This window comes from Salmo salar, chromosome ssa27 (genome assembly GCF_905237065.1).
Source record: "Salmo salar chromosome ssa27, Ssal_v3.1, whole genome shotgun sequence".
Taxonomy (NCBI): domain Eukaryota; kingdom Metazoa; phylum Chordata; class Actinopteri; order Salmoniformes; family Salmonidae; genus Salmo; species Salmo salar.
Window position 1 is genome coordinate 27597501 of NC_059468.1, and position 13614 is coordinate 27611114.

The 13614-nt window shown below is 43.0% G+C and overlaps 1 protein-coding gene across 10 annotated transcripts in view; it reads left to right on the forward strand.

The window, feature by feature from the left end:
* Positions 1 to 13614, forward strand: part of LOC106588837 (adhesion G protein-coupled receptor B2) — a 512228-nt gene that overhangs the window by 476980 nt on the left and 21634 nt on the right. For 8 of the 10 annotated variants that reach the window (XM_045709861.1, XM_045709852.1, XM_045709858.1 and 5 more), the window contains 2 exons: positions 3288 to 3323; positions 5208 to 5324. The exons of 1 other annotated variant lie outside the window; for it this stretch is intronic. In XM_045709861.1, the coding sequence (XP_045565817.1) occupies positions 3288 to 3323; positions 5208 to 5324 (153 nt within the window). The remainder of the gene's footprint in view (positions 1 to 3287; positions 3324 to 5207; positions 5325 to 13614) is intronic. One more of the 10 variants, XM_045709856.1, reaches the window with a different exon arrangement.

Below are 13614 nucleotides of genomic sequence, written 5' to 3' on the forward strand. Positions count from 1 at the left end.
GGGGTGGAGAGGAGGGGGAAAGGGATGGAGGGAAGGAAGGAGAGGGATGGAGGGAAGAGAGGATAGGGATGGAGGCAAGGGAGGAGATGGATGAAGGGATGAGATGGGTTGAGGGAAGGGAGGAGAGGGAGGAGAGGGGTGAAAAAGTGTTTTCAACCAGAGTAGCATTATAGCTACAGCTAACATCAGTCTCTCTGTTAGATGGCTCCCTGGATAAAAAGAAAGAGGAAGGGGGTGATGGAGGGAACATAAAGGAGGATGAGAGGAGAAGGGGTGGCAGATACAAACACACTTCTGTCTACACCTGTTGTTCGGATACAAGGTCGACCTCACCCCTGTTCAGAAAAAGCATACACCAAGCTTTCTCTCTCACATTGAAACTGTGTGTTATTGGAGGTCTGAAAGTGGTTATTGTTGAATCAGTGATTTCCTATAGTCATGTCCCAGGGTTGATATTAGGATGGCTAGAGAGAGGGCATGAAGATTAAACCAGGGTATTGGCCTTAAAATGGCCCTTACTGTTCACTGAGACGGGGAGAATAGTGATTTAACTGTGGATGAAGCTGTGATCCAGGTGTGTGTGTGTGTGTGTGTGTGCGTGCGTGCGTGCGTGCGTGTGCGTGTGTGCGTGTGCGTGTGTGCGTGTGTGCGTGTGTGTGTGTGCGTGTGGTGTGTGTGCGTGCGTGTGCGTGCGTGCGTGTGCGTGTGTGCGTGTGTGTGTGTGTGTGTTGTGCGTGCGTGCGTGCGTGCGTGTGCGTGTGTGCGTGTGTGCGTGTGTGTGTGTGCAACTCTAAATATAACCACTAGTCTGTTGTGTGTGTGTGCATGAGAACAGAGTGCTGTTCATAAATTATTACTCATTATGTGTTATAACGATGTACCATAGACGTTCATGCGGATGGATAAAGACACACACGCGCACACACACTCGTGTGTTTATAATCACCCTCCAGGCCTACAAGGAGACAGAGCAGATGGGGAGAGAGGGACAGGGAGTATCCCAGGAGAGTGTCTGTCTGCCCACCTTAATTACACACACACACACACACACAAAAACACTTCCCGTAGACACACAGACAAACCCTCTCTCTCTCTCTCTGTCTCACACACACACACTATCCCGGTGACTTGATGAAGGAATGGAGACAGTACTTACACTGAAGGACAGAAAACTACACATGCTTATTTTAGAATGAAAGACATTGCAACACAGTCATTAAAACATCTCACTCAGATCTATATTTGCATCCAAAATGGCACCCTATTCCCTATTTAATGTAGTGCTTTTGACCAGGGTCCATAGGGTAGGCCCAGTATATAGGGAATAGGGTATAATTTCGGATTCTATGAGAACACTTTTGAATATCTTTAAACATCACTCTGAGAGACCACTGGGTCTTCCCTGTGCTTAGCTTAGGGTTGTATCCCAAATGTCAGCCTATTCCCTTTAGAGTGCACTACTTCAACTGGTCAAAAGTTGTGCACTTTAAAGGGAACAGGGAGCCATTTGGGACTCATACACATTCATCAGATTCTTGGATAATACAGTAATTTCATCCTGTTTAAATGTGCTTCATTTGGAGATGTGTATCAGAACTTCTCTCCAGACTGAGATGAAGTGCTTCTTAAAATCCAACTCAAACATGAAGATGCATAACGTAACAGGTTACAGAAATGGACTTGATTGCTTTAGATTTTGGAGAGGTTTGAGGATTTGGTATTGAGTCTGATTGATTTGTAGATTTCAATGTGAAAGCTAACATAAATCGATTTTCATAAAGTCTAAAAAAGCTCTGTAATGGTGTTTGCCACTGTGAAGAGACTGATAGGAAGTGAAAGAGAAGGGACTTATGAGGGGTAAGGAAGGAAGGAGAGGGGATAGGGTAGGTAAGACAAACACAGATAATATGAATATTACTCTCCTTCCCTGTTAATGTCATGCTGTGGAGTGGCATTGGTGGGAATTCTTTAGTAAAGACAACAGGTGTACAGATTTAGGATTTTAATTTGATCACCCTGTTGTTGTTGCAGGAAATATCCTGCATAGCAGAAAACGCTAACTTAGTGTATTTGAAGTTTAAAAAGAGCTTCTAAAGTTAGTCATTTCCATTTTGAAATGTCAGACTTGATGAAAATATATACCATGCCCCTACAAAAATGTCCATTAATTATAATCCACACAATAATATTTCCTGTTGCTTCATATTTCCTGTTGCTCCAAGATTATTTTCCTGCAGTGAGAAACTGGTCAAATTACGACCCTACATCTGTATGCTCTTAGAAAAAAAGGTGCTATCCAGAACCTAAAAGGGTCCCATTTGGTTCCAAGTAAAACTGGTTTGGGTTCCATGTAGAACCTTTTCCACAGAGGGTTCTACATCGAAAAAAGGGTTCAACCTGGAACCAAAAAAGGGTTTTACCTGGAACCAAAAGGGTTAATTTATGGGAACAGCCGAAGAACCCTTTTGGAACCCTTTTTTTCTAAAAGTGTATATTCCAACAGATACAGGTACTGTACACTTGACATTGGGTAATTATAGTATGCTTCCAACTAGGGGGTGTGTGAGGGAGGGTGGGTGTTTGTGTTAGTATGTGTGCCCTCACTTAAGTGCACAGCACATGTATGGGTGTTGTTTGTGTACTATACGGTACTTGGGATCCTTAATGTCATGGGATCATTTTTCAAAGGGGAAGAGGATACACACACAATGTGATCACTGCTGTGTTTGAATGAGAGATCTGAGCGTCATGGCTTGTCTTTTGTCCTCTGTGGTATAGTCAACCTTCTCAATGGTGTAATGGGTTCAGAGAGAGAGAGAGAGAGAGAGAGAGAGAGAGAGAGAGAGAGAGAGAGAGAGAGAGAGAGAGAGAGAGAGTGTTAAATGGACCACATACATTCATCTCTTAGTGTAGGTACAGCCTTCCATTAAGTCACACCAAGTTGAGGACTGAGCGGTTTAACGCAGTATGGAAGATGGCTGAAGGAAATTACATTACCGTCTTGATCATTTTGACATAACTTCAATAGAATAAAGCTTGTTTAATTCAAAAGCAATTTACAGTGAACACATTTATTCAGAATATGTTGACCATGTGGGAATCAAACCAAGAAAGGCTTTGTTGCATGTTCCATTAACGTAGCCATCAGAACTACATAGTAATTCAATTTTTACCACGCATTAGGTATTTGTGTGTTTGTGTGTGTTGATGATTAAAGGGGGGGTCCAGGGATCTACAGACATTGATCATATCTTCTCTCCCCCCGCCCCTCACCCCTCCTCCCTCAGAGGAAAAGAGTACGGTACTCTGAGCTGGATTTTGAGGTAAGATCCCCCTTTTCACCCTCCCCTCAGCCTGTCTCTGCTTCTGTCTGCTTCAGCCAGGTTTGAGTGACGCGTAGAGGAGCCAATGGCATCGCTAAACCCCTTACCCTTGCGCCTGTGTCTCCCTTGCATTTGACTTGGTACAGTCCAACCTATGTATAGTGTGCCAGTTTCTACAACAAGGATCTAGGGCACCCCCTGTAACTAGATGGATTTGGTTTTGACTGATTTTACCTTGATTGGACAAATTATTTATATATTGTACAGACAGAAAATGACTTTATTTAACTTTTTTCAATCTGAATCAGTCAACCATTTCAATCAGAATGGAAAAGCACAATGGGGTGCCAGGTCCTGGTTGAAGGAACAATGGTGCAGTAGGAAGCTTTGACTGGATGAATTAATTAATGAAAATGTGATTGACGGTGAGTTGGTGTTTTTGAAAGTTTGGTAGTAGATGTGTGTTTTGCGGGTAATTACATGTGTGTGCGTGTTTGTGTGTGGGTTGGAGTGCAATAGTCGCTCCATGGAATGAACAAGCCCTGGGAATCTTGCAAATCTCCAGTCTCAAACAGCCCCGAAAAACTAAACTAAATCCCTTTGCTTCACTTCTTTAAGTGAAAATTGGCTTTCCTCCTCCCCTTATCTTTGTAAAGACTGGAGACTTGCTTTCCACTGTGGAGGCCTCGTCCATAGTAGAACTAAGGTATGTGTGGACTGATGCACAACTAACAGGCTAACAAGCACTAGCGCTTAGCTACTGTATGATAACCTGGAGTAGGATGATGTTGCCTAAGGGCAACTATTACCCAGAGCTTGTAACCCTTCCTGTCTGGCATAGTCTGCGAAACTGCATGATATTTTCCTTAAAATGGCTAGATTCCTGTGTCAAAATGGACACCAATGTAGCCCTCTACCGAGAAAGTGTCTGAGAGAGAAAGATTCAAGGTAGAGTCAGAGTTCAAAAATACAAATAAAGAAAAGAGCAGTGATGACAGAGGAAGAGAGAGAGAGAGCTTTGAAGTGCAGAAGAGGTGAACTATAAAGGAAGTAGGTCTACACGTAAATTAAGTGACTTATAAAGGCAGACTCAGAGAGGGAGAACTGACAGACAAGGAGAGGGAGAGAAGAGAGTGCAGACTCTGTGGTAATTGGTGGCAGCAGTCGCAGCCGGCCTTGGCCAGAGTGTCTGAATGTGTGAGGATCGCCGTCTGGCCCCTGTGTCTCTCTTTGCCCTCGAGCTGCTGCGTCGATTAGCCGCCGCCATGCTGCTAAAGCGCTAGCCATTCGCAAAAAGAGCAAGTCGCTGTGACAAGGTCTCTCTCCTGTCAGGGACTTCCACTTGTAATAGGATGTAGTTGCTCTTAGACGCTGGGATACAGTCAGTTAAAATTTGATTTGATTTGAGTTGAGTCTTTACCAGTTTAAATGGTGAGGGTGAGGATTTGGGGAGGGTAAGCTGATCCTAAATCTGTGCTTACAGGGAATTTTTACTCAGTTCCACATCACTGTAGACTAATTGCTAACTAGCTAATGCTACCCTTCTAACTAGCTAATGCTTCCTTGCTAACTAGCTACCACTAACATTAACGCAGCCTGCTTGGCTCTCATATCCATTCAGAGCAAACTCAGATACATCTCACAGCACAGGCAGCATCAAATCCTAAAATCGAGACAGGGAAATGTTAGAGAGAAGATGAGAGGACTATCTATCCATCCCTCTCTTCCCCTCCTCCCCCTCGCCGTGGCTGGCATCAAACTGTCCCTTGGCCTCTTCCGCTTCTTCGGCCTCTCTTCCCTCAAACCACCCTATCTATCCGTGTCTCTTTAGCTATTATTTTCTTATTCTGTTCATTTTTTGTTGTACCTTCCTCTCCCTTCCAGAAAGTGATGCACACTCGCAAAAGACACTCTGAGCTGTACCATGAGCTCAACCACTCCACCACCAAGTTCCACACCATAGACAGGTATAACAGGGACCCCGCCATGTCCACCTTCAAGGTAAGAGCCCAACCATACGGGGCGAGTGGGAAACGGGAGCTAGCTTCCCCGCACCTCAAACCCCTGCACCCCCCCCCACACACTGAGCTCATTATCACCTCTCGTCGTCACCTATGAAATAGTATCGTTAATAAGCGCATCTAGAGTCTTCACAGCGATGTGTGAGTGTGTTTGTTATCACCTAGAGTGGTGATGTTAGTACTGAGTATACTCCCCCCACTCACACACACACCTTTTAGATAGAGAACATACTAAGGGCTCAATCCAAACAGTGACAATGATGTAACAGTGATATTAACACTGCATGGAATGTAGTGACCAGTAGAAAAATGATCTTAAAATCACTGGATCACACATCCATTCTAGTGCACAACTCTTCGGTTTTCAAATGCAATTTAATTATGTAACTTAAGTGTATTATAAACTTGTTTGTTAAACTTGAACCAGAGCTAACCATGACTAAAGCTTTTCTTTTATTTCTTTGTTTTTGTGGTTTTGAATGTTTTTTTATGCATTTTTAACAATGCTTGTTTTATTTGGCTGGAGAGCAACATAACTACCTCATAAACATTTCATAACCTTTTTATTCCAAGCATAATAAGAGCTAAGGGATGTGCAATGTCACCTTTTATCAGCCTGTGTGTGTGTCTACGTGCATTCGTGCGTGTTTGTGTATTTGTTTGCTTGCGTGAGTGTCTGTGCACGTGTGTGTATGTCTACGTGTTTGTCTGTGTGTGCTTGAGTGTGCTTGTCTTTGTGTGTGTGTGTGTGCGTGCGTGTGTGTGTGAAATGCCGTCTGCGTATCGTTAATGCACCATTAGCACCAGACTAAGGAGTCCCTGCTTTCACTGACCTTCATAGAGCCTATTTCATCAAGATTTAAACACCACTCACACACACATGAACACATACACACACAGACACACCTCATCTCCAGGAGCTGCAGTACAGATACGGTACATCAGACAGTGATGAGTTATTCAGCCTTGATATCTGTACTTTCCCAGGGCACCTGTAGTCTGCTAGTTCACATCTCATGTACACTGGGAGCAGAGGAACAGAGGACACACACACACACACACACACACACACACACACACACACACACACACACACACACACACACACACACACACACACACACACACACACACACACTGTGACACACACACACACACACACACACACACACACACACACACACACACACACACACACTGAGACACACATGACACACACACACACTGAGACACACACACAAGCATACACACACACACACACACACACACACACACACACACACACACACACACACACACACACACACACACACACACACACACACACACACACTGAGACACACGCACACAGATACACACACACACCCTTACACTTCTCATATTTCCCAGGCCAGAGCAGCAGCCTCTGCTGTCATTTCTCGTTTCCTCAACCTCTTGATTAAGTGTTCCAGGATCACCACCCAGCTCTCTCTCCAGTTATTACTGGGCAGCAAAAAGGACCAATCACAGAATACTGACCCAAGCATATGTTTGCCGGTTTACTAGTCATTTGATTCCGTTCAGTACAATTCTAGGCAAAGCATGTTGAGGAACTGACATACTGGATTTAAGCACTCAAATATGTACTTACATAGAGTCATACTAACACACATAAACTCAGCAAAAAATAAACGTCAATACATAACAAGATTCAACAACTGAGACAAAAACTGAACAAGTTCCACAGACATGTGACTAACAGAAATGGAATAATGTGTCACTGAACAATGGGGGGTCAAAATCAAAAGTGGCCACCAGCTGCATTAAGTACTACAGTGCATCTCCTCCTCATGGACTGCACCAATTTTGCCAGTTCTTGCTGTGAGATGTTACCCCACTCTTCCACCAAGGCACCTGTAAGTTCCCAGACATTTCTGGGGGGAATGGCCCTAGCCCTCAACCTCCGATCCAACAGGTCCCAGATATGCTCAATGGGTTTGAGATCCGGGCTCTTCGCTGGCCATGGCAGAACACTGACATTCCTGTCTTGCAGGAAATCACGCACAGAACGAGCAGTATGGCTGGTGGCATTGTCATGCTGGAGGGTCATGTCAGGATGAGCCTGCAGGAAGGGTACCACATGAGGGAGGAGGATGTCTTCTCTCTAACGCACAGTGTTTTGATTGCCTGCAATGACAACAAGCTCATTCTGATGATGCTGTGACACACCGCCCCAGACCATGATGACCCTCCACCTCCAAACCGATCCCGCTCCAGAGTACAGGCCTCGGTGTAATGCTCATTCCTTCAACGATAAATGCGAATCCGACCATCACCCCTGGTGAGACAAAACCGCAACTCGTCAGTGAAGAGCACTTTTTGCCAGTCCTGTCTGGTCCAGCGACAGTGGGTTTGTGCCCATAGGCGATGTTGTTGCCAGTTATGTCTAGTGAGGACCTGCCTTACAACAGGCCTACAAGCCCTCAGTCCAGCCTCTCTCAACCTATTGCGGACAGTCTGAGCACTGATGGAGGGATTGTGCGTTCCTGGTGTAACTCGGGCAGTTGTTGTCGCCATCCTGTACCTGTCCCGCAGGTGTGATGTTCCAATGTACTGATCCTGTGCAGGTGTTGTTACACGTGGTCTGCCACTGCGAGAACGATCAGCTGTCCATCCTGTCTCCCTGTAGGACTGTCTTAGGCGTCTCACAGTACGGACATTGCCCTGGCCACATCTGCAGTCCTCATGCCTCCTTGCAGCATGCCTAAGGCACGTTCACGCAGATGAGCAGGGACCCCGGGCATCTTTCTTTTGGTGTTTTTCAGAGTCAGTTGAAAGGCCTCTTTAGTGTCCTAAGTTTTCATAACTGTGACCTTAATTGCCTACCATCTGTAAGCTGTTAGTGTCTTAACTTCTATGGGCTATGTGGGACGCTATCATCCCACCCGCGGGAACACTATCAACAGCCAGTGAAATATCAGGGCGGAAAATTCAAAACAACAAAATCTCATAATTCAAATTTCTCAAACATACAACTATTTTACACCATTTTAAAGATACACTTCTCCTTAATCCAACCACATTGTCCGATTTCAAAAAGGCTTTACGGCGAAAGCATAAAGTTAGATTATGTTAGGACAGAGCGTCAACAAGGAAAACCACACAGCCATTTTCCAAGCAGGAGAGGCGTCACAAAAACCAGAAATACAGCTAAAATGAAGCACTAACCTTCGACGATCTTCATTAGATGACACTCCTAGGACTAAATGTTACACAATACATGTATGTTTTGTTCGATAATGTTCATATTTATATCCAAAAACCCCATTTTACATTGGCACGTGATGTTCAGAAAATATTTGGCCTCAAAAACTTCCGGTGAATGAGCACAACAATTTACAAAAATACTCATCATAAACGTTGATAAAATATTAAACTGTTATTCAAAGAATTATAGATAAACATCTCCTTAATAATCTCTTACATCTAGACGTTCCGCTAGCGGAACACCTGCTCCAATATCCAATGATGGGCGTGGCGCGAAATAGAAACCCCTCTAAAATCCAAAAAACTTCCATTTTTCAAACATATGACTATTTTACAGCATTTTAAAGACAAGACTCTCGTTAATCTAACCACACTGTCCGATTTCAAAAAGGCTTTACAGCGAAAGCAAAACATTAGATTATGTCAGCAGAGTACCCAGCCAGAAATAATCAGACACCCATTTTTCAAGCTAGCATATAATGTCACAAAAAACAAAACCACAGCTAAATGCAGCACTAACCTTTGATGATCTTCATCAGATGACACGCCTAGGACATTATGTTATACAATGCATGCATGTTTTGTTCAATCAAGTTCATATTTATATCAAAAACCAGCTTTTTTACATTAGCATGTGACGTTCAGAACTAGCATACCCCCCGCAAACCTCCGGTGAATTTACTAAATTACTCACGATAAACGTTCACAAAAAACATAACAATTATTTAAAGAATTATAGATACAGAACTCCTTTGTGCAATCGAGGTGTCCGATTTTAAAATAGCTTTTCGGTGAAAGCACATTTAGCAATATTCTGAGTAGATAGCCCAGCCATCACGGCTAGCTATTTAGACACCCTCCAAGTTTAGCCCTGACCAAACTCCGATTTACTATTAGAAAAGTTTGATTACCTTTGGTGTTCTTCGTCAGAATGCACTCCCAGGACTGCTACTTCAATAACAAATGTTGGTTTGGTTCAAAATAATCCATTGTTATATCCAAATAGCGGCGTTTTGTTTGTGTGTTCAAGACACACAGTCACAGTCACAGTAAAACACATACACACAGTCACAGTAACACACATACACACAGTCACACTAACACACATACACACAGTCACAGTAACACACATACATACAATCAGACTAACGCACATACACACAGTCACACTAACACACAGTCACAGTAACACACATACACACAGTCACACTAACACACATACACACAGTCACAGTAACACACATACATACAGTCACACTAACACACATACACACAGTCACAGTAACACACAGTCACACAGTCACAGTAACACACATACACATAGTCACAGTAACACACATACACTAGGTCACACTAACACACATACACACAGTCATACTAACACACACACACACACAGTCACAGTAACACACATACACACAGTCACAGTAACACACACACACACAGTCACACTAGCACACATACACACAGTCACAGTAACACACATACACACAGTCACACTAACACACATACACACAGTGACACTAACACACATACACAGTCACAGTAACACACATACACACAGGCACAGTAACACACATACACACAGTCACAGTAACACGCATACACACAGTCATATTAACACACACACACACAGTCATATTAACACACACACACAGTCACAGTAACACACATACACACAGTCATATTAACACACACACACAGTCACAGTAACACACATACACACAGTCATATTAACACACACACACACACACAGTCACACTAACACACATACACACAGTCACACTAACACATACACACAGTCACAGTAACACACATACACACAGTCACACTAACACACATACACACAGTCACTCTAACACATATACACAGTCACAGTAACACTCATATACACAGTCACAGTAACACACATACACACAGTCATATTAACACACACACACACAGTCACAGTAACACACATACACACAGTCACAGTAACACACATACACACAGTCACAGTAACACACATACACACAGTCATATTAACACACACACACAGTCACAGTAACACACATACACACAGTCATATTAACACACACAGTCACAGTAACACACATACACACAGTCATATTAACACACATACACACAGTCACACTAACACACATACACACGGTCAAAGTAACACACAGTCATACTAACACACAGTCACACAGTCACACTAACACACATACACACAGTCACACTAACACACATACATACAGTCACACTAACACGCACACACACAGTCACACTAACACACAGTCACACTAGCACACAGTCACACAGTCACAGTAACACACATATACACAGTCACACTAACACACATACACACAGTCACACTAACACACATACACACAGTCACAGTAACACACATACACACAGTCACAGTAACACACATACACACAGTCATATTAACACACACACACACACAGTCACAGTAACACACATACACACAGTCATATTAACACACACACACAGTCACAGTAACACAAATACACACAGTCATATTAACACACACACACACACACAGTCACAGTAACACACATACACACAGTCACACTAACACACATACACACAGTCACACTAGCACACATACACACAGTCACAGTAACACACATACACACAGTCACACTAACACACATACACACAGTGACACTAACACACATACACACAGTCACAGTAACACACATACACACAGTCATATTAACACACACAGTCACAGTAACACACACACACACAGTCATATTAACACACATACACGCAGTCACACTAACACACATACACACGGTCACAGTAACACACAGTCACACTAACACACAGTCACGCAGTCACACTAACACACATACATACAGTCACACTAACACACATACACACGGTCACAGTAACACACAGTCACACTAACACACAGTCACACAGTCACAGTAACACACATACACACCGTCACAGTAACACACAGTCACACTAACACACAGTCACACAGTCACAGTAACATACATATACACAGTCACACTAACACACATACACACAGTCACAGTAACACACATACACACAGTCACACTAACACACAGTCACACTAACACACATACACACAGTCACAGTAACACACACACACACAGTCACAGTAACACACATACACACAGTCACACTAACACATACACACAGTCACAGTAACACACAGTCACACAGTCACAGTCACAGTAACACACATACACACAGTCACAGTAACACACATACACACAGTCACACTAACACACATACACACAGTCACAGTAACACACATACACACAGTCACACTAACACACATACACACAGTCACACTAACACACATACACACAGTCACAGTAACACACATACACACAGTCACACTAACACACATACAAACAGTCACAGTAACAAACATACATACAGTCACACTAACACACATACACACAGTCACACTAACACACATACACACAGTCACAGTAACACACATACATACAATCAGACTAACGCACATACACACAGTCACACTAACACACAGTCACAGTAACACACATACACACAGTCACACTAACACACATACACACAGTCACAGTAACACACATACATACAGTCACACTAACACACATACACACAGTCACAGTAACACACAGTCACACAGTCACAGTAACACACATACACATAGTCACAGTAACACACATACACTAGGTCACACTAACACACATACACACAGTCATACTAACACACACACACACACAGTCACAGTAACACACATACACACAGTCACAGTAACACACACACACACAGTCACACTAGCACACATACACACAGTCACAGTAACACACATTCACACAGTCACACTAACACACATACACACAGTGACACTAACACACATACACAGTCACAGTAACACACATACACACAGGCACAGTAACACACATACACACAGTCACAGTAACACGCATACACACAGTCATATTAACACACACACACACAGTCATATTAACACACACACACAGTCACAGTAACACACATACACACAGTCATATTAACACACACACACAGTCACAGTAACACACATACACACACTCATATTAACACACACACACACACACAGTCACACTAACACACATACACACAGTCACACTAACACATACACACAGTCACAGTAACACACATACACACAGTCACACTAACACACATACACACAGTCATACTAACACACATACACACAGTCACTCTAACACATATACACAGTCACAGTAACACTCATATACACAGTCACAGTAACACACATACACACAGTCATATTAACACACACACACACAAGTCACAGTAACACACATACACACAGTCACAGTAACACACATACACACAGTCACAGTAACACACATACACACAGTCATATTAACACACACACACAGTCACAGTAACACACATACACACAGTCATATTAACACACACAGTCACAGTAACACACATACACACAGTCATATTAACACACATACACACAGTCACACTAACACACATACACACGGTCAAAGTAACACACAGTCATACTAACACACAGTCACACAGTCACACTAACACACATACAAACAGTCACACTAACACACATACATACAGTCACACTAACACGCACACACACAGTCACACTAACACACAGTCACACTAGCACACAGTCACACAGTCACAGTAACACACATATACACAGTCACACTAACACACATACACACAGTCACACTAACACACATACACACAGTCACAGTAACACACATACACACAGTCACATTAACACACATACACACAGTCATATTAACACACACACACAGTCACAGTAACACAAATACACACAGTCATATTAACACACACACACACACACACAGTCACAGTAACACACATACACACAGTCACACTAACACACATACACACAGTCACACTAGCACACATACACACAGTCACAGTAACACACATACACACAGTCACACTAACACACATACACACAGTGACACTAACACACATACACA